Source organism: Centroberyx affinis, unplaced genomic scaffold (assembly GCF_046629955.1).
Source record: "Centroberyx affinis isolate AG114_WGS23_722 - 3 ecotype Tasmania unplaced genomic scaffold, CSIRO-AGI_Caff_v1 ptg003228l_1, whole genome shotgun sequence".
Lineage (NCBI taxonomy): Eukaryota > Metazoa > Chordata > Actinopteri > Beryciformes > Berycidae > Centroberyx > Centroberyx affinis.
In genome coordinates, this window is record NW_027281263.1 from 111,725 (window position 1) to 134,889 (window position 23,165).

Here is a 23,165-nt window from a genome sequence, read left to right on the forward strand (position 1 = left end):
TATTTTATGGCCGCTATCGCGCTCCTTATCTCTCTTTTTCAAGTTGTCAATAACACAATTATCTGCTTGGAAAGTCAGGCAAGCCCCTCTCCCGCTCATTTAAACTGAGCGTGGAGCTGCAGCTTTTAGGCTTTTAGTTGACACTCTTATCCAGACTGACAGAGGGAGTGCAACAGGAGAATAAACTCACAAACATTACAATCAACCAGTATTAACAAGTGCAAGGGTCAGAGCCACATCGCCCTTACAGATCTAACAACATAGTGTGTGTGACCATGTATGAGAGAGAAGTGCTTAAGCTTAAGAGAATAAGAGCAAAGATTTTATTTATTTATTTTTTTACCATTCCTAAGATACCGTATTTCCTCTAATAGTGACCGATAGTCAATTAAAAGCCGGGTCTGCGATAATGGCCGGGGCCGTGGTCGACACAAACAAATAAAGGCCGGCCCCAAATACAGGCCGGGGAAAAAACAATGGTGGATACCGGTAAACTCCTGGTGCCTGTTATATAATGTAACTGTAGTTTGTAGTAACGCACAAGTGCCACAAGATGGCGGTATGCCACAAGACGGCTCGGCCGGCGGAAGTCTCTGGAGCGTGCCGTTGTCGATTACCGTAATTATCGGTAATGCGTCGCAGTAACAAAAAAAACGGCTACCTAACGAACCCCAACAGAAGCAGATCAGAAAACAAGGAGGCTTCGTACTAAAATATGAGCAAATATACTTATCAACCACAGGGAATTAGAAATAAAGGCCTGTCTCTAATATAAGCCTGCTTCCAATAAAGGCCTGGTACCCTCTGCAGTTGAGATAAATAAAGGCCCGGGCCAACATTAGAGGAAATACGGTATATTTCATATTAGGTTTATCATATTAGACTTTATTTACTGTCGTTTCAGCATCTGCAAAGCACTTTTTAACTCACTTTTTAACTGAATTGCAAAGTATTATAAAAAGTTCACTGTGATTAGTTTTGTTTAATTCATACTTCACGGAAAGTTTAGATAATTTTAAAACCTCGGACATCTCAAAAACATATGATAAAGGATCACACAAAAAGTGGTCATTGGTCTTAAAAATATAGACAAAGGAACATGGACAACACTCAAACAAAATGCCATCACACACCAAAACCCAGCAGCAGAACTCTCTGTCCCGTCTTCTTCGCCTCGTTAGAATTAGCTCTTTATCATTTTGACTCCTGTGTGTGTGTGTTTTTTTTTCCCAGAGTGCCGCTGAAGGTGGAGCAGGCGAACAACGCGCGGGACGCCCTGGCCAAGGCGGTGTACAGCCGGCTGTTCGACCACGTGGTGACCCGGGTCAACCAGTGCTTCCCCTTCGACTCCTCCGCCAACTTCATCGGCGTCCTGGACATCGCCGGCTTCGGTCAGTACTGCTGTCTGTCTGTCTGTCTGTCTGTCTGTCTCAGCACTCTTATCACAGGGTTCAGTAGTATAGTATAGAGCAGTGATTCTCAACCTTTTTCACATCAAGGACCCCTAATTTTGTCCACATTAGGGCCACGGACCCCCATTTGATGAGATGTTGTCTCTCGGATCCAAATCTGGGAATATTTTTATTGTTAGATATGATTTTGTCCAGAATCCCATGACTATCTGTATTGTAGGTAGAGAGATAACAGAGAAACTATTGTGTTAACTCCATGTAAATTAAATAATGCTGAAGTTTAACAATTCATAATTTTTCTGGGGACCCCCTGGAACCCCCTCAAGGACCTCTTGTGGTCCCCGGACCCCACATTGAGAGCCACTGGTATAGAGCAATGAAAACATGGAACTCTTTACCACTGTTATTGACTAAATTAACACAGAAATTAATGTTTAAAAAGCAAATAAGGAAACACCTAGGAACATCATGTTTGTAGGATGCTATGCATATGCGGATTTGTAGTTTTTGCTGTAACTGTTGAGAGAGTCATCAGTGTAAGTTTTACTCATACATATTAATGTTATTTTTTTTTTTATATATGTCTTATGTTTATGTTTATGTTTGCCATTTGTGTTGACTGTAATGTTTAATGTATGTTTTTAAATGTGGACCCCAGGAAGACTAGCTGTGCTTTAGGGCAAAGCTAATGGGGATCCTAACAAATAAACAAATAAACAAACAAATAAACAAGGTTCAAACTTAAAGGTCACAGTATCAGTTCAGTATTCTCATTATAAACCAACAATTGGAAAATCAGAGAATTGGGTAAAATATTCTAAAATGTCAACCTTTTACCCCTCAGATCAATAGAAAATTGGGATTTTAGATTGTTTTTCTAATTTTCAAATCAGAAAATTGGAAAATTTTGTTATAAAATATCAATTTCTTTCCTCGGGTAAATTAAAAGTTGATATTCTAGAATTTTGTAGCTAATTTTCAGATTTTCCAAATGTTTGTTTACAATGAGAATGTTGAACTGATAAGTGTTACATGGACAGCATGTATAGGGTTTTCTCAACAATATGTTGCTGTTGAATCCGCTGTGGAGACAAACTCCAGAGCAAAGCAGCAAAAAGCTGTTGTCATTATACAGGGAAAGCCTGGAAAACTCCTGGAATTTGAATGTTTTCCAGGCTTTTTCCAGGAAAAGTCTGGGAAAATGACCTTTTGTTCAGTCAGCTGCCTGTCTGTCTGTCTGTCTGTCTGTCTGCCTGTCTCTCTCTGTCTGTCTGCCTGTCTCTCTCTGTCTGTCTGTCTCTCTCTGTCTGTCTGTCTGTCTGTCTGTCTGTCTGTCTCTCTGTCTGTCTGTCTGTCTGTCTCTCTGTCTGTCTGTCTGTGTCTGTCTCTCTGTCTGTCTCTCTCTCTCTGTCTGCTGGAAGTTTCCTTGGAATTGGTTCCTTGGAACTTGGGCTGCAGCAAACTTCATTATCGATTAATCCATTGATTATATTTTAGATAAATTAATTAATATATTCATATATTCATTTAGTCTATAAAATGTAAAAAATATTGACTAATGCTACAGATGTTGTTACAGAGCCCATACTTACTTAGTCTGATCAGCAGCCAAAAAAATACCCAAAATACTAATTTTATAGTGATCTAAATAGTGATATAGTGAGTGGTAGCATTTGTGAAGCTGTAACCAGCAAATGTTTGGTATTTTTAGTTGGTAAATGACTAAAACGATTAAGCAATTACCAAATTTATAATCCATTAGTTTTCTGCCAATCGACTAACTGATTAATCGACTAATTGTTTCAGCACTTCTTGGAACCCAAATTACTATTATAGAAAGCCAAAACTAGACCTGAGGGCTAACCCCCCATTAAACACCATCGCCTGCAATTGGTCAACAGTGTCACATGATCGGTTGTGTTTGTTACCTGTGTCCTTTGTCTCCTTGTTTGTTTCCTTGGTAACACTTTACAATAAGGGTCACTAAGTTAAGGGTTAGTTAATGCTTATTAAGCATTAACTAACCCTTAATTAACAGTTAACTAATGTGTCTGGTAATCATTTACTAATGGTGTTCATGTTAACTAATTTATACATTATTTATTAGTCATCTTTATAAACTATTAAATAATGTATAAATTAATACCTTAGTTAACATGAACACCATTAGTAAGTAACACATTATTTAACTGTTAATTAAGGGTTAGTTAATGCTTATTAAGCATTAACTAACCCTTAACTTAGTGACCCTTATTGTAAAGTGTTACCGTTTCCTTTGTTTACTCCGCATTTGTTTTCCCTCCGCTCATTTCCAAGATGAATCGGTTTGACACTCGACTTGCTGAAGAGGGAATGTGATGTTCTACGAGCGCACAAGCTGGGACCGTAAACACTCCATCTGCTGCGGAGCGTCATTAAACCGGCAGACTCGGGTTCGCGGCGAGCGTACGCACATTTGCTCGCCGCGGCGTGTTCGACAGCCGCTCGATTTCACGCAGCTTCGATTTCGTTTTCTAATACGCCGCCGCCTCAAGACATGCTGTAGAGGCACTGTCAGGGAAACTCCTTGTGCGATGTTTTGGGGGAAAAAACATGGAAATGTCATGGAGTTTGAGTATCACAAGGGTTTGGGGAACTCTAATTATAACTCTCTGCTTTGTGCTTTCATTTGGGAAAATTTGGGGGGATTTTTGTATTATAAGTTCTGGAGAAATGCCGCTAAACTGGTATGTGACTCCTCTAAAGTGACAGAGGAGGAATTCTGAGAATAGAAATCTGAACTGATGGGCTTTACTATCAGATTCACCTTAATCGTGAGCGCAATAAATGTACAATTTACTGGAATTTGTCTTGGAGACACTGGTGCAGAGACATATTGACAACTTCAGTTTCTCGGAACATAAACTCACGGTGCAGAGACAAAAGGAGCTCGCATGAAGTGTGACATTTCCTCCAGCTGTGTAACTCGACACGTTTCCTCTCATTGTGGCACGGCGTGTTGAATTGACTCGTCTCCCTCTGTCTTCTTTTGCAGAGTATTTTGAGCACAACAGCTTTGAGCAGTTCTGCATCAACTACTGTAATGAGAAACTGCAGCAGTTCTTCAACGAGCGCATCCTGAAAGAGGTGAGGACTCTGCGTTTGATGGATTTCACTCTAAAATCTATATATCCAATTTGGGGGGGGGGGGGGACAAAAATCACACTACCTGAAATTCATTCAAGTCAGCACTTCAAAAACACAGAGGAACCTATCATCAAAGCGGAACTATTTTGCAAGCAAACATCTCGAGACGACTCGGAGCTTTAATACACATAATGTGCTTTACTTTAATGCCAGGAGACGTGTTTGTAAGAGTGGGTGTCACATTTTCAAAACGGTGGGTATGTGATTTTTGAACGAGGCTCTTCATTTGCAGACGTCTCCGCTGCCTAAACATCCGTTAGCAACATCCAACATGAAAGCTTCAACCTTTAGACGCTCATTCAGAATGCAGAGGGATGCTGTAAATGTTGGGAATGTCGGGTATTTCATTCCAAAACACTACTTATCCATTTATTTTTTTTCGAGAAAAAGGATGCTTGACTTTGACTCCTCACTACACCGAAAACCCATATGATTGCGACGTCTAAATATTATCCTCTAGAAAAGAAAGTGAAGGTAAAAAACAGCTTTAATGATATTCTGTGGAAAGGTTTATGCTCATTTTTATTATTTTATTTTTTGTATTTTATTTGCACACACATAAAACTGCATAAAATCCAGATAATGAAAAAAATAAAAGATGTGACAGGAGAGGTCAAGAAGCCACAGGCTTAATACAACGGACCTCCCCTCAACTTAAGGAGAAAAACAAACAATAACAAAAAAGAAAAAAAACTAAGCTAACATAGTTTAGAAAAATGCAACAAAAAATGAATGACGCACACAAACTAAGCAGAAAAATTAACCAATCAGTAGACCACAATCCAATAAAAACAAAGAAGTACATGAAAAACAATACAGGGAAAAAGAAGAGAAAAAAAATTTATATATATATATATATATATATACCACATCAAAAAAATAATTAGACATCATGAATTAAATGTGATGACAATTTCCTTTTAAAATTTTCTAAAGATAACGAGCGAGTTTGAGAAAGTTGCCAATCTTACAAATCGTTTTTGCAGCAAATAAAGTTTATGAAGATTAGAGGGGTATGTATTTGCCCAAACAATATTACCATAAATCAGATAGGGATAAATCATGGAATAATATAAAGTTAATAAACAAGAGACATTTATGAAGCTTTGTAGTTTGCTCATGTCAGTAGTCATTTTGTAAGAGTAGCTGTCTCTAATTTTGGAATTAAACTCTTCAATTACAGAAGTCTCTGGTGCCCAAACAAATGTTAGCAAGAGCCGAAGTGAACGCTTTAATGTTCATTTAGTCTGGAGAGGGATGCTGTCCATGTCAGGAATCTGAAGTGTTTCATTCCAAAACACTACACATCTACTTTAGAAAAAAAAATAATGTTTGATGTTGACTATTCACTATGTCAAGAACCCAGATGATTACATCCTCTAAATAATACATAATGAATGAGAAGAGACTCGAAAACCTCCGCCGATGCTGAACGATTGCAAACAATCCAACTTGCAAAGCTGAAGCCTCCGTAACGGTTTATTGGGGTTTTTTTGTATCGTTTGTCTTCTGGATTTGATTTTCCAACAAAGCGCCATGTGAATGCAACTCTGTTTTAGCAGCCGACTTGGAAAACCCGGATGTGGGGCTTTCCCATCAACACATGAACACAGCATAATAGTTATGGCTAAAAAAATGCAGGAAATCCCAGATTCAGACCACTACCTATACTATACTATACTATACTAGCCTATACTATACTATACTATACTATACTATACTATACTATACTATACTATACTAGCCTATACTATACTATACTATACTAGCCTATACTATACTATACTATACTATACTATACTATACTATACTATACTATACTATACTAGCCTATACTATACTATACTATACTATACTATACTATACTATACTATACTAGCCTATACTATACTATACTATACTATACTATACTAGCCTATACTATACTATACTATACTAGCCTATACTATACTATACTATACTATACTATACTAGCCTATACTATACTATACTATACTATACTATACTATACTAGCCTATACTATACTAGCCTATACTATACTATACTATACTATACTATACTATACTATACTAGCCTATACTATACTATACTATACTAGCCTATCCTATACTATACTATACTTGCCTATACTATACTATACTATACTATTCTATACTATACTAGCCTATACTATACTATACTAGCCTATACTATACTATACTATACTAGCCTATACTATACTATACTATACTAGCCTATACTATACTATACTATACTATACTATACTAGCCTATACTATACTATACTATACTATACTATACTATACTATACTATACTATACTAGCCTATACTATACTATACTATACTATACTATACTATACTAGCCTATACTATACTATACTATACTATACTATACTATACTAGCCTATACTATACTAGCCTATACTATACTATACTATACTATACTATACTAGCCTATACTATACTATACTATACTAGCCTATCCTATACTATACTATACTAGCCTATACTATACTATACTATACTATTCTATACTATACTAGCCTATACTATACTATACTAGCCTATACTATACTATACTATACTAGCCTATACTATACTAGCCTATACTATACTATACTATACTAGCCTATACTATACTATAATATACTAGCCTATACAATACAATACTATACTATACTATACTATAATATACTATAATATACTAGCCTATGCTATACAAAACTATACTAGCGTATACTATACAATACTATACTATACTATACTATATTATACTAGACTATGCTACGTATACTATACTATACTATACTAGCCTATACTATACTATACTATACTATACTAGCCTAGCCTATACTATACTAGCCTATACTATACTATACAATACTATACTATACTAGCCTATACTATACTATACAATACTATACTATACTAGCCAAAATCTAATCAATTGATCCTTGCCAGCCAAATGTAATTGCAACTTTTTGAGATATCTTGCTTACAGACAGACAGACAGACAAATGGGTGAAAACATAACCTCCTTCCAACTTTGTTAACAAAGGTGATAACTTCAAGAACAATTTAACTTTCATGTCAGTAATCATTTTGTAAGAATCATTGTCTTTTTTTTCCAAACGGTAGATATCTCATTTGTGAATGAAACTCCTCTCCGCTGCCCGAACATCTGCTGACGACAGGCAGCGTGAAAGCCTTAACCTTTAGCTCGCTCGTTTCGCACGGAGCCCTAATAGCAGAAACCCCGGAGTGAGCGGCTCCCGTCAGAGAGCCGGGATGCCCTCCAGGCTGAGCCGGAGTCTCGTCCTCGTCCTCGTCTTCGTCCTCATTACAGACGCAGACGGACCCCGTACATGCAGTGAATGTCATTATGGATTCTCATTAAAACTTCTCGTTTGCATTCCAGGAGCAAGAGCTGTACCAGAAGGAGGGGCTTGGAGTCAACGAGGTTCACTATGTGGACAACCAGGACTGCATAGGTACGGTGCCATTAGTAAGATATTATTATTATATCACTAGGCATTCAACACTCATGAATGTGGGTTGATGAGCAATAGCAAGTAGAGCTGTTTGTCGTCTGTATGATGTGTGCTGTTGAGTTCACAGTCGAGTTCCTCTGCAAAAATCCTGTATATTTTTTTTCCCTGTAATTGACAACTAACACTATCCTCCGTGTATATATAATGCTTCATGACTTCAAGGTATAAATGCATGGATAAGCGGGGAAAAAAAACACTTAAACCTGCCTATATTCATTCCTCTCTCATAGACTCCCATCGAAACCACGTATTTTTAGGTTGTCCGTCAACTAACCATCTATGTAGTTTGATTGATTTGGATTGATTGATTCATTCATTAAAGTGTCATACACAGAAAGTGCTCAGCCCACATGGACTCACATGACACTACCAGGTAGTTCCATGAGTGTACAACATCATAAAAAAGAAAAAATACCCTGCAGTAACAAAACTAATAGACTACTAAAACTACTGTTAGATGATAGAATATGTCTATTTTGTGATTTGGGAGAAAGTAAGAATGAGATCAATCTTATGTTATTCTGTCCGGCAGATGTTGATCTAAGAAATGTGTTGTACAGCAAAATGACTTCTGTCTTTATGAATTTATTTTGGCTAGATGATAACTTCTAGAAAGGCTAGTTTCCATATTGCTCATTCCATTTGTAAAGCATGGGATGTTTTGTTTGTGTGATATCAGAGTTTGCTGAATCTGTTAGCCATGTCAACATGTCGACATGTTTAGCCGTCTCCCCTGCCCACAGGCTGTAACATGGTAAGAGTTAGTAACTTTGTTAGGCTAATGAGCATAAAGAGGCTGGCAGCATCACTAGCCAGTTAGCTGCAAGGATCCAGATGGTGCTTGAGGGTCTGTAGCATTCAAAATGCATTATAACATGAGCAGAATGTAAGGGGAGGTTAACCGGCTTCCTGCTGTGTCCAAAAAAGCTCACATCCTGCACTTACAAGGATTTGTCAGGACAGTCGACAGAGGCTGCTTCTCTTTGGTTTGACCCCAAAACCTCAGCCCTGCTGCATAGATAATAGAAGAAAAGAGAGTTTAGCAATGCAGGATGATGTTTTTAGTGCACTATAATAACTTTAAGCATCTTGTGCATATACTGTAGCTTTGTTAAGAAAAGTGCTGCACAAGAGTTATTATGGATCAGTTGTATTTGTGGCATTCAAAATACTAGTGCAGTGCCCGTTCGCCCCGCTGCTGCACAGAGCGGTGTTCACTTGTTTAGTCAAAGTTTATTAATATTGAAAGTGTCGCGTGTCCAAATTGCACCAAATCCGACACTGCACGTCCTTGGGTCCCCAGCAATACACCCGCCAAGTGTGAAGTAGATCGGACGAACGGTTCTCGAGATATGCGAAGGACACACACACACACACACACACACACACAGACAGAGATTCCTTGCTTTATAGTATGATGTGGTGACATGTGCAGCACATATGGAAAAAACAAACTTTAAATTTAGCCTTGTGCAAAGGGAATAACATTTTGAGGGCGCAAACTGGCATTTTGGGCAAAAATTGGATCCATATATCAAATAAAAGCTCTTTAGTAGATCTATTTAACAGTGTAAGTATCTCTTTACTTGTGTACTATATGATATTTACAACAGTTGGCCAAAGTGAGGTCCACTCTTTTGTTTTGGCTCTCCTGCAAAATGAAGAAGCCCTCCTCCCCTCCCTCCCCTCCCCTCCCCCTGGCTCCCGGCCCGGGGCTTTACAGTAGACGAGTGCTGGTCCTCTGTAGTTTGACCCCAGAGCCCCGGCTCTGTTTCATGGACAGCCAAACAGAGAGAGTGCTGAGGCATGGGAAGCTCCTTCCAGGCTGAGATGTGTCTTCATCGCTCCAGTCTGGGGGAGGCAGATGGATGTGAGGTGAATAGAGGTGAAGAAGGTTAAATGCTTTTCGCTGATGTGCAGCTCTGTGAAATGGCATCAATATTAGACACTTAGCTGCAGCAGAGTTGGCTGGAGGGAGTCCAGGCCGGGCCGGAGTCTCACACTGTTTATATTTTCTCATCACAGGCTCCGCTCATCTATCTGGAACTGGAGATGAAGTGAAATTTATTTGTTTACTTGGATCCCCATTAGCTGAGCACATGAAGTAGCAGAAAATAACACACATACATACAGAAGATACAGTCCTACATACAAGACAACATTAAAACTAAACTAAAACAAAGATAAACAATAAAAAAAAAACAAATAAAACCCAAAAAAGAAATAGGAAAGTTGTATTACAATGCACAACTTTTCAGATTTTTTCTTCTTTCTTTTGGCTATCTAGACTAAGAGTGTTGAAGCATTTTGAAGTATTACTTAATTCATTCATACGTCCATTCGCTCATTTATTAATTCATTCTCTCATGAAGACATTTACACATTCATTTGATTGGTCAGTCACTTGTTAATTCATTTATTGATCCATTGATTCATTCTCCTCCTGTTCATAGATGAGCCTTTTCCAACCAATAGATTGATTGATTGATTGATTCATTCATTCATTCATTCAAAACCTTCCAGTTCATAGATAATGAGACTTTTTTGCAAATACCATTGTTTTGTTTCATTGATTCACTCATTCATTCATTCATTCGTTCATTCATTCATTCATTCATTCAAGTCCCTCCAGTTCATAGTTAATGCATCTTTTTCAACAAATACAGTTGATTGATTCATTCAGGTTTCTCCAGTTCATAGTCTTTTGCAGCAAATCCCATTGTTTCATTCCCGTTTGTGTGGATATTGCTTCCTTTTTTCAACCATTAACATTGTTTCATTCATCCATTCACTCACACATTCATTCAGTCCCTCCAGTTCATAGTTAATGAATCTTTTTCAACAAATACAGATGATTAATTCATTCAGGTTCCTCCAGTTCATAGATAGTCTTTTTCAGCAAATCCCATTGTTTCATTCCTGTTTGTGTGCAGATTGCTTCCTCTGCCAGAGAGCAGGAGGAGGAGGAGGGGGGGAGGGGGAGGAGGGGAGAGAGGGAGGGTGCGGGGGGGGGGGGGGTTGTCTTCTGGGGTTTGCAGGAGAAAAGCTGGCTGGTAGGCAAAGCTAATTCCAGGATGAGCCTGGCCTCTGTAACTCGGAGCGAGTGGGCATCAGTAGGCGGCTCCCAACTTTTTCTTCTGTGACTGTCTCGAGCGGCCTCTTTGTTTACAACGTCAATCCACGGCAGGAAACGTTACTCACAGAAAGATGCAATCTCTGTTTGTCGTGAAGGAAAGGAGATTAGGTAATCGAATCTCTTCAGTGAATACCTCGCATCATCCTGAGTCATCTCCCGCTGCCTCCCGCTCCGCTCGCTCACATTTGCTCTCAGCACCGAGCTCCTATTTTTACACCGTTTCCTTTCCTAGCTCTTCTCTCTCAGGAGTGCTGCAGGTCACTGTGGCTCTGACCCTTCACCTCCTCACCGGTGTTTGCTTGTGCTGCTGCTGATCTGGGAACTGAAGTTTATTCTGCTGTTGCACTCACTGAAAGCTGCTGTGGATAAGACAGTCAGCTAAGTGACTGAAATGTGAAGAATTGTAAAGTAGTAACATTTAACTGACTGTATTATAATCACAATACTCTGCAACTTTGTTAACAAAAGTTCTACACAAGTATAGTATATTAACTTAGTAGTATTAGTAGTAGCAGTAGTAGTACTAATAGTAGTAATGGTACTGTAGTAGTAGAAATGGTACTGTAGCAGTAGTAGCAGTAGTAGTAATGGTACTGTAGTAGTAGTAGTAGTAGTAGTAGTTGTAGTAGTAGTAGTAGTAGTAGTAATAATGGTACTGTAGTAGTAGTAGTAGTAGTAGTAATAATGGTATTGTAGCAGTAGTAATAGTAGTAGTAGTACTGGTACTGTAGCAGTACTGGTAGTATTACTAGTAGTAGTAGTAGTAGTAGTAGTAGTAGTAGTAGTGGTACAGTAGTAGTAGTAGTAGTAGTAGTAGCAGTTGTAGTACTGGTACTGTAGTAGTAGTAGACATAGCAGTAGTAGTAGTAATGGTACTGTAGCAGTAGTAGTAGTAGTAGTAGTAGTAGTACTGGTACTGTAGCAGTATTAGTAGTAGCAGTAGTAGTAGTACTGGTACTGTAGCAGTAGTAGTAGTAGTAGCAGTTGTAGTACTGGTACTGTAGTAGTAGTAGTCGTAGCAGTAGTAGTAGTAATGGTACTGTAGCAGTAGCAGTAGTAGTAGTAGTAGTGGTTGTAGTACTGGTACTGTAGCAGTAGTAGTAGCAGTAGTAGTAGTACTGGTACTGTAGCAGTAGTAGTAGTAGCAGTAGTAGTAGTAGTAGTAGTAGCAGTAGTAGTACTGGTACTGTAGCAGTAGTAGTAGTAGTACTGGTACTGTAGCAGTAGTAGCAGTAGTAGTAGTACTGGTGCTGTAGCAGTAGTAGTAGTAGCAGTAGTAGTAGTACTGGTGCTGTAACAGTAGTAGTAGTAGCAGTAGTAGTAGTAGTAGTAGTAGTAGTAGTAGTAGCAGTAGTAGTACTGGTACTGTAGCAGTAGTAGTAGTAGCAGTAGTAGTAGTACTGGTACTGTAGTAGTAGTAGTAGTAGCAGTAGTAGTAGTACTGGTGCTGTAGCAGTAGTAGTAGTAGCAGTAGTAGTAGTACTGGTGCTGTAGCAGTAGTAGTAGTAGCAGTAGTAGTAGTAGTAGTACTGGTACTGTAGCAGTAGTAGTACTGGTACTGTAGCAGTAGTAGCAGTAGTAGTAGTACTGGTGCTGTAGCAGTAGTAGTAGTAGCAGTAGTAGTAGTACTGGTGCTGTAACAGTAGTAGTAGTAGCAGTAGTAGTAGTAGTAGTAGTAGTAGTAGTAGTAGCAGTAGTAGTACTGGTACTGTAGCAGTAGTAGTAGTAGCAGTAGTAGTAGTACTGGTACTGTAGTAGTAGTAGTAGTAGCAGTAGTAGTAGTACTGGTGCTGTAGCAGTAGTAGTAGTAGCAGTAGTAGTAGTACTGGTGCTGTAGCAGTAGTAGTAGTAGCAGTAGTAGTAGTAGTAGTACTGGTACTGTAGCAGTAGTAGTACTGGTACTGTAGCAGTAGTAGTAGTAGCAGTAGTAGTAGTGCTGGTACTGTAGCAGTAGTAGTAGTAGCAGTAGTAGTAGTACTGGTGCTGTAGCAGTAGTTGTACCAGCAGCAGCAGCAGCAGCAGCAGTAGTAGTAGTTAAAAACATAAAATGTAAAACCTCCCAGGTTGGATAGCTAATAACAATGTAATAACAGCAGGCTGATTGAGTTATGATGTGTGTGTCATTATTCATTATAGTTTCAACAAGACAAACCTTACTGTCAAAGAAACTCTCCATCCATGCTCATAATTCCTCGCTGTACCTCATACCTATAATCAAAATACAGAACTCCCTTTTGGGTATTATGGGGTATTGCTTTATTGTAATGCAAGTACATTTGTTGATAAAATAAGGAATCCCGATATGCTCATTATACACTTAAAATGCAATTACAGTGTTATGAAGCCTAACAACACAGTTCAGGTAAAGTGTTACCATTTCTCTACAGAATGAACTTCTCACTGTTACTGCTTACAGTAAACTTCCCGGCTTTAGGTTTGAAGGTTCCTACGAAGATTCCTTTTACTCCACTGCAACTCTACAGCATGTAACTTTTAAAAATTGATGTACAAATTATGATAAGCATTATTAATTATTAATGAGGTGACATTATCCCCGCTCCCTCACCACCCGCTGCTGAGTCAGGTCAAGGAGTAAACCGTTCCGATCTCCGCGCCGCTTCCCATTTGATTAAACTTTAATTCAGATGTTTGATGGGTGTTACCCAGTGGGCCCAAAGCACGTTCATTAATAACAGCGAGGTGCTAATACATCCTCCCTCCCTCCCTCTCTCCCTCCCTCTCTCTCCCTCCCTCGTTCCTCTGCAGACCTGGTGGAGGCGAAGGTGGTGGGCATCCTGGACATCCTGGACGAAGAGAACCGTCTACCTCAACCCAGCGACCAGCACTTTGCTGAGACCGTGCACAACAAACACAAGGACCACTTCCGCCTGACCGTGAGTGCCTCTGACAGTGGCTCCTCTGAAGTTTAGAGGGGTAGATAGAGAGATGGATAGATAGATAGAGAGAGAGAGTTGGAGAGAGTTAGAGAGAGTTAGAGAGTTTTAGAGAGTTTTAGTGTCCCATGATGATCTAAATGCTGTTTCAGAGGCTTTTCCATCCTGACAAGAAGAAAGGTTTGGATGAAACACTGAGTACTTGGATTTTGTAGGATTTTTTTGGGCATGAAAATGGTCAAATTTGAAGATATGAATATCATCACAAAATAAAAAAAGGTATAGCAGGTTCACCTCCTCGCATCACCTTCCTCTTCACTACAAACTGGCTTCCAACCAATCCTTGAAAACAGATTAGGTCAAGTTTTAACCTTAATGATGAAGGAAAAAGATGAAAGTGATATTGAGAGAGAGAGAGAGAGAGAGAGGTTATTTCGTTTTTGGACATCCTGGACAGTAAACTGTTAACCTGAACCCATAACATTTTACTTCTGAGTGCCTTTGAAAGACACAAAAAATGTCCCTCTGAAGTTTTAAATAGAAGTATATGATTGCCTTTTTTATGTCTTCCTTTGTGCTTAAGTATTAGTTTTCATATACAGTCAGTAGCAAAAGTATTGGACCAAAGAACATTGGCAAATCCTACTTGTTTGTTTGTGACTCTACAATGTGATACGGGTTGTCAGCTTTTGGTTTTGGGTCTTTATTGACCTCGATATCAAACATGTCAAAGCAACGACACGAGCAAAGATGTTCCAACACTTTGCCAGTGACTCTAGGCTCCTATGCAAGTATGGAAATATGCAGAAAATACATTTGATCAGTTTGAGGTGTTTAAAAGTTTGGGAATTTGCTCAAAAATGGTGGTTAAGTATGGAAGAAATACAGTAATTTAGACACAATATAAACATGACTCCAGATTTCACATAAAGATGTTCGCTGGTGTGAGGAGTAATGTTCAGCTATAGAGTGATATGGTCCAGTTGGCAGTAGTAGTCATATTGCCAACATGTATATCAGTATCAACATATATCATTCTGAATGCTGACCATCATCTTCCAATTCCAGTCAATAATTTAAGGCCTGGGAATAAGCATGGGATTATAAATGGAAAATATGCAGGAACTCTGCTGACTCCAGGTGTTTTAATGTGTGTATGCACGTTTGTGTTTGTGTGTGTGTGTGTGTGTGTGTGTGTGTGTGTGTGTGTGTGTGTGCACGTGTCCCTCAGGTGCCCAGGAAGTCTAAGCTGGCTGTCCACAGGAACGTGAGAGACGATGAAGGATTCATTATCAGACACTTTGCAGGAGCCGTGTGCTACGAGACGGTGCGTTCAGAGAAAACACTCCTCCCGCCTCGAGCGAGTGAACATCAGCTCTGCTCTTTTCCAGCTTTCAGTCTGTCGTCCTTCACCGCTAACTGACATGCTCCTTTCTCTTCTGCACAACAGAGAGAAAGAAATCTTGAAATTAAGGTCATTTGGAATACATATTTCTTTTTCTTTGGTCGCTGGGCGGTAGAAAAAAAAAAATTGTGAGCCTGGCTTTATAACGTCAAAGTAACTGACCATCTAGATGAGATAGTATTTGTATATAATGAGAAATTACGTAAAGCAGCTGTGAGTTCAAGTTCAAGTTCAAGTTCAAGAACTTTATTATCATTGTGCAAGCACAACGAAATTGCAATTACGTCAACCTCAAATGGTGCATTGAATTAAAACTTCACATATATACAAAGACTTCCCATTTACAAAGAATAAATAAGAAATATAAAATATCAGCATAAAAAGTACAGAATCTAAGCAATATACAAGATATGGACTTGGAATAATCTGCAGAGCATACTACATCTTAATAAACTAGTCCCCTTGGAAAAATGTAAAGCCATGTTAAAAGTCCATGTAACTGAGAAATGCAACTGCCTTAATTGAGCTGGATATAGTCTCTTCCCTGTGTGTTTGATGTTTGTATTCCCTGTCTGTTGTGTTTTATTTCTATTTAAACTGTAACTGGTGTTCTGTCTTGGCCAGGTCTCCCTCGGAAAAGATATTTCAATCTTAAGGGACTTCCTGGTTAAATAACGGTTAAATAAATAAAATAAATAAAAAATAAGCAATAAAATACAACTACAACTAACGCGGGTGCAAAAACATCAGCAGCAAAGTGAAGTAAAGGTGCAGTGGACAGATAACAGATATGGAGTGATGGTGTGTTGGGGTGTTGAATGACATGTGGTTAAATGAACAAAAAGTTAAAGTTAAGTTAAACAAAAGCACAAAACATACAAGCACAGGGTTCCTACACAGGTCTGGAAAGTCTGGAAATGTGTGGAAAAAGAATTTGTTAATTTCCACAAAAAAATGTTGTTGTACTGTTCCGATAAACACTATTGCTCATTTTCTGTTGGTTTTAGTCTCTGTCATCTCACATATTCTGATATTTCTTGCTGTGGAGAATAACCTTCATCTATAGCCAGAATCTTCAAATCAAACGAAATGACCTGGCCTGGCAAAAAAATACAGAATTTTGAAACCGTGTAGGAACCCAGCGAGTGCCAAGGCGAGGCTGAAACCTGGGAGGGATTATGGGTTTTTATTATGAAAGACCTTCAACAAAACAATAACACACAACCACAGAGCACCACACATCACCGGAGCCTCTGAAAAACCTGCTGCAAGGTCCGCTGAAAGTTCACTGCCCCTTTTTATTTATTTATTTTTTTTTTTTCAGACCAAGTTTGTGGAGAAGAACAACGACGCGCTGCACATGTCTCTGGAGTGCCTGGTGAGCGAGTCCAAGGACCGCTTCGTACGGGAACTCTTCGAAAACTCAAACAACAGCAAGGACGTCAAGCAGAAGGCCGGCAAGCTCAGCTTCATCAGCGTCGGCAACAAATTCAAGGCGAGTAGTACAAAAAAAAAAAAAAAAAAAAAAAAAGTATTCCCCGCGTTTTATTTTATGCATTTTTTTTGCACATTTTTCACATTGAATTTGGTTGGAATCTTTTTATATGGGTGTAGTTCTTAGAGGAAGAAGTCTGATCTGGAAGAAAAGTGATGTTAAAGTTTAGTGGTTCTTTCTTTTGTTGAGTGATCCAAACAGCACACACACACACACACACACACACACACACACACACTCTTTATTCAACTCAGTTAGATTTAGATTTAGATTTTATTTCGAACATGTTAAAAAAGTTAAAAATGTGAGTGAGAAAAACAAAACAAAAATAACCAATAAAATTAACAGCAAACATATACAGCAAACTCTCAATAAACAACATAAATAAATATTTCATGTCCGAAAAAGGAGTAGGAAGAAGAATACTTATCAAGTCCTACCCCCTATTTTTATATTTTATCTGTAAACTTAATGTTAAATATAAATATTCCAACTTTCCGCCCCAGTGTTCACAATACACAACTCGATCAAATCAATCAAATCATACAAAAATAAAACATTCAAAACAAAACAAGAACAAAACAATCAGAATAAAACAAATAAAACAGTTAAAGTTAAAGGGATAATTAGGGACAAATGTTAAATACTTTGGTTAAAGGTGCCATGTTCAACATTTCACCATCAGCAAATTGTTACCACATTAATTTTGAGACATACGCATAATTACTGTAAACAAATGAGACCATCGCCAAGGAGATGCTCAGCCTCTACTGGCCTTTACTCCGCATTCTCCATTGTTTTGGAGGGAAATCTGCTGGATCGCTTTACGGCACAAAACAGGAAGAGGTTCTGTTCCTGAGCAAACGGAGCTAAAGCTGAAAGAGTTTCTGGCAGCAGATGGTGGAAGGAGGGAAATGTATTTATTTATTTGAATTTTATTTGATAGGGACGATGCAATGTAACATAGTTCCAATACAGAGCATGAAACTGATGTGCTGCACAGAGAGTTTATAGCTATTGCTAATTTTCAACTCTTGTCCCTAGTTGGGCTTTTACATGTACAGTGTAATTAAAATATACAGCTTTCAGTATCATAAAACCACAATACACTACAGATATGGAAATACAATAAAATACACATACCATAATACACATACCACAATACACCAATACACATACACCATACACCAATAGTAATTTAGAGTACAATTAGCTAAAAATGAGTACAGCTCTGGTTTGCTTTTAGCCAGCACTTAACCTTTGTTGTAAAAGATTTTATATCTGGAATTAATTTGATTTCAGTTGGTAATGTGTTCCAGAGTTGACAGCCCTTTATGGAGAAAGCTGATTGTCCAAATTTAGATCTACAATGTGGTATTTTACAGTTGCCATTCCCCATGCTCCTAGTTACTCTGTTACTGTCTTGTCTTTGGATATATCTGGAAAGAGGCTCTGGGGCTCGACTGTTGATACATTTGAAAACTAATTTGAGAAAAGCTCTCAAGGCTAAGGAGATTGTATCTTTTTAGTATGTGATGAAGGAAGACGGAGAAATCACTTCCAACATGTTGATCCTTTTCTGCTTAGCCAAAAAGAAAACCAAAGGAGCAAAGATCTCTACTCTCTGCTCTTTGTGACAGAAAGCAACGAGGTTCATGGGAGACGCGGTCTGAATTTGGAGAAGCACCGGCATGAGATAGAGGTTACCATGTTCTCATTTGTTATACCAAGGTATCACAATTAATTTGACAAAGATTTATTGATGTTTTAAAAATGCTACACGCAGCACCTTTAACAGTCGGACCCAATTTTGGCTGCGCTGCCCCATACACATCTGACAGACTCCGGTCCCAACCATCAGAGGCAAGCTGTCAGCACTCTGCTTCTTCTTCTTCTTCTTCTTCTTCTTCTGCTTCTTCTTCTTCTTCTTCTTCTTCAGTACGTCTTTAAGGGGATTTTAGGGTGTAGAATATAGCTATATAAGTGTGGAATACCTGTGTCACTTATAGATGCATTTGATTGTATCTCATGGGTATGGAAAGAATCACTGTATCTGAAATCAGAATCAGAATCAGAAATACTTTATTGATCCCCGAGGGGAAATCGGGTTACGTTGCAGTTGCCCACATTCTAGAAGAGAAATATATATAAGCATAGAGATATTATAAGAAAAATAAAAATAAGAAATATGTAAAATATGTGCATTATACTACAATATATAACAATAATAATATAGAAATAAGAGAAATAAGAATTATGTACAAATATGTGCATCATACTACAATATATACAACAAAGTACAAATATATACAAAAAAGTACAGTACCTGTGCTTTTCAGTAAGTTTTCTCTGTCAAATTTCATGGACTTCCATAGTAAAAATTAGGAAAAAGAAGTTTTTTTTTGTCCCCGCTCGTCTCTGCTGTGACTCACCCGGCCCGGCGTCTCTCACCTTGATGTGTGTACTAATGTATCACCTCACCAAAGGCAAGGTGAGCCAGAAACCACAGCGGTTTACCCCACTCAATCATGTCTGCTAAAAAAAAAAAAAAAAAAAAAAAAAAATACACAACCCCAGGGAGCGATGTTCATGTTTGTTATCACAGCCGGTGCCAGATAGCGGCGCGGCGTACAGTCAGAGGGGAAATATTTTACGGGATTCATCGGAACATTTGGCGTCTTTGATGTACAAATAGTTTGGCCTTTCATGCGTGCGGGGACATGATTTATATGCGCGCTGCGTCCCGGAGCCGAGCTTAAAGCACACGGCCGCTGTCTGTCACCGCAGGCTCAGACTCGGTACCCAGCGCTGCAGTTTGGACCACAAGTTAGGTTAGGAGGCTCCTTGTATGTATGAAGATATAGCATCATATCTGTTGTTTTTTTTTTCTTTTTGTTTCAACCTTTATTCATTCAGGGAAAAGTTTTGCTTTGCACACATGCTCTTTTTCAGCACTGTTTTCATCAAAATGTTAACTTTAAAGGAATACTTCACCCAAAAATGAAAATGAAGAAAATTGTCCAGAATAGTGCCACAGTCAGCTTTTCCATCTTTCTCCATTCATTCTCAATGAAGTTGTACGCTAGGTGTTATTCTATGGCGGATATTATGAATCTCCAAGAAGATTGATGCAACAAATCTGTAAAGTGAAATTTAGTGGTATTCTCCTTATATACACTTTATTTATATAGCAGTTTTCAAAAGGCTGTATTGCAAACAGTTATTATAATAAACATACCAGGAATGATATTATGAATCTCCAAGAAGATTGATGCAATGTATTTGTAAAGTGAAATTCTGTGGTATTCCCCTTTTTACATACACTTTATTTATATTGTACCTTTTCAAAAGACTGTATTTGCAAACAATTAATTACAATAAACATACCAGAAATGATCTAAAAACATACTTGAAATTAGCAAATTTAACCAGAATAAAATAGGTGTAATGATTGTCTAGAAAAGTTTTTTACGAAGTGAAGATGACAGTGATATTTCTGGCCAAGGTCAGGTTTTGCTCTTGTGACGCACTTTGTGACTTTGCTCTGTGAAAGGCGCTGTGTATATATAAACTTTTCTTACTTAACAGACAGAGACAGTGTCTGTCTGTGCAGCTCCAGCACTCAGAGTTGCGGTGCAGCATGGAGACGTGTCGCAGTGATCTGAGCGGCCTGAAAGCCGCCGGCCGCCTCAGGACGGCTCAGCGCTGACTGGGTGTGCAGCAGATTGAGTTCATATTAGCTGTGAGCTCCTGAGTGTCACCTGAGTTCTCTAAAGCCTCCTCATCCCATTGTCTCTCCTCCTCCTCCTCCCTCGCCCCGTGTGTCCTCCCTCCATCCAAGATATGATTAAGGTTCCAAAGGTGTGGAGAGAAATACAGACAGACACACAGAAATTGAGCTTTGGGTCGGGATGGGGGGGGGGGGTGGGAGGGGCAGAGGGGGGCAGAGGGTGACTAAAACAAGTTGTGATGAATCTCAGTCACTTCAGGGGAAATAGGAAACTGTCTAGTGGCTAGAGAGCAAGGGTGGGAGTAACTAATTACATTTAATAATAAATAATAAACTTTATTTATATAGCACCTTTCAAAACAATTGTTACAAAGTGCTTCACAACAAATAAAAGCATGGAGTAAAGATATGAGCTAATGTCAATAAAAACACAACTGAAACAAGAACAAATTAAATAAATAATAGAACAACAGTAAAATATAGAATAGAATAGTAAATAAACACAAATAAAATAAAAATCATAATAAAAGCCTCATAGAAAAGGCCTTGATAAAAACACAACTACAGCAACAACCTCAATGAAGTAATTATAGAGCAGCTATGAAACAAGGAATACAAAATAAAAATAAAAACACAAAAGTTTTAAAGGAGGAGGAGACTTAAAAGTTTCTCCTTAAAAATTTACAAAAATGTACTCATGTTGCTGTAATTGAGTAACTTTTTTGTGTACTTGTACTTTGTATTTAGTACTTAAGTTTTAGTACTTTGACTTTGACGTCAGTAATTTTACTTTCACTTAAGCAATTTTTTGTTGAAGTATTGTACTTCACTCCATCTTAAATCCCAGCCATTGCAGGACAGATGTTGTCTCTCCATCAGCAGCAGAAGCTGGATCAACATAAACTGACAAACTGTGGATTAAATAAACAAATAAAAAAATAGAGTAATATCAGTATCATATATCACTGTAAATTGTACTACTCTACGTGCCTCTGCAATTGCCCCTCGGGGACAAATAAAGTTAATTGAATATATACAAGAAAACCAAGACATAAAAACATAGGCTGCATTTAAATTGGTGAAGAGCATCAGCTGAAGGATGAAAGGTAACAGTAAAGTAGGATAAGGACACTTGACTTGTGTCAAATGCATTAGTGGACAAACGAGCGTGTTGCTGTTATGCTAATAACAGCTAGCAGCCGCCCCATGTCCACAACCTGTCCCCACACACACACATACATACACACACACACACACATACACGCACACACACACACACACACACACCCACACACCCTCCTCCACAATCTGCCACTTCTGATCGCTGTGTATGTCTTCACCATACGCTCCTCTTTTGTTCCATTATGGACCTAATTAGTCTACATTTACATTTACATTGTGCAGATGCTCTTCACACCCACAGTAACTTAAAGCAAGAGCAACAGTAGAATAAGCAGACATTATAAATGCATCATCAACACTACAAGCAACTAATAATAAGGAGAAGCAGGTCAAAACAACAGCAGCCACACAGTGGAATGAGTAAAAAACACAGTCCAGTTTCCTTGGGATATTCATGGATCATCAATAATAAAGGAGTAAAAGAAATGAGAGGAAATTATTTTTTGTAACACAGTTTTTGTAAGATAGTTTAGTTATGCATATAGTTTAGTGCAGGTTATGATGGCTCTGTAAACAAAGCTCTTTCAGATAGTGAGAACACTTCAATTGAATTACATGGAAGCATACTGGGCCACTTCTGGAGCTGCAACAGATATCTTGTAATAATGGCTATTCTGCAAATTTATGAAGTCTTGCAAAACCTTATCAGAAGCCCCGCCCAACTGGTACTCCAAGCAGGAGTATTAATTCAAAGCAAATGCTTTGAATTAATACTGTTTGACCCAGGATTACTTGCAGTCAGGGCAAAGAAGAAGAGATCTTGTTAATGCATATTCTGCAAATTTAGAAATACTTCTCTTTGCAAAACCTTATCAGAAGCCCCACCCAACTGGTACTCTGAGTAAGTTAAAACAAATGCAAAGAATTAATACTCTGTGGCCCAGGACGGCTGGCAGTTATGGCAAAGAAGAAGATTCTTGCTAATGCATAGTCAATTTAGAAATACTTCTCTTTGCAAAAGCTTATCGTAGCCTAATGCTTTCCTCTGGCTGGCGGCAGAGTGAGCCGTCCTGCCCAGCTCAGCAGCGTCTTCAGCTGCAGACTGTGCAAGGGTCGACCATCTCAGATTAATTGTTCCCACGCTTTCCAGACCGTAATACAATACCCCATTGAAATTCTGGCACTGCGAGTGCGAGTCATGTTATTTATTGGCCGCTGTGCTCGCCTGCTGGC

The 23,165-nt window shown here is 38.6% G+C and overlaps 1 protein-coding gene across 6 annotated transcripts in view; it reads left to right on the plus strand.

Annotated features, from left to right (window-relative positions):
* LOC139660160 (unconventional myosin-VI-like) overlaps positions 1–23,165 on the plus strand; it is a 146,386-nt gene that overhangs the window by 59,521 nt on the left and 63,700 nt on the right. For all 6 annotated transcript variants that reach the window (XM_071538232.1, XM_071538227.1, XM_071538228.1 and 3 more), the window contains 6 exons: positions 1,234–1,391; positions 4,447–4,538; positions 8,018–8,090; positions 14,053–14,180; positions 15,412–15,507; positions 16,910–17,080. In XM_071538232.1, the coding sequence (XP_071394333.1) occupies positions 1,234–1,391; positions 4,447–4,538; positions 8,018–8,090; positions 14,053–14,180; positions 15,412–15,507; positions 16,910–17,080 (718 nt within the window). The remainder of the gene's footprint in view (positions 1–1,233; positions 1,392–4,446; positions 4,539–8,017; positions 8,091–14,052; positions 14,181–15,411; positions 15,508–16,909; positions 17,081–23,165) is intronic.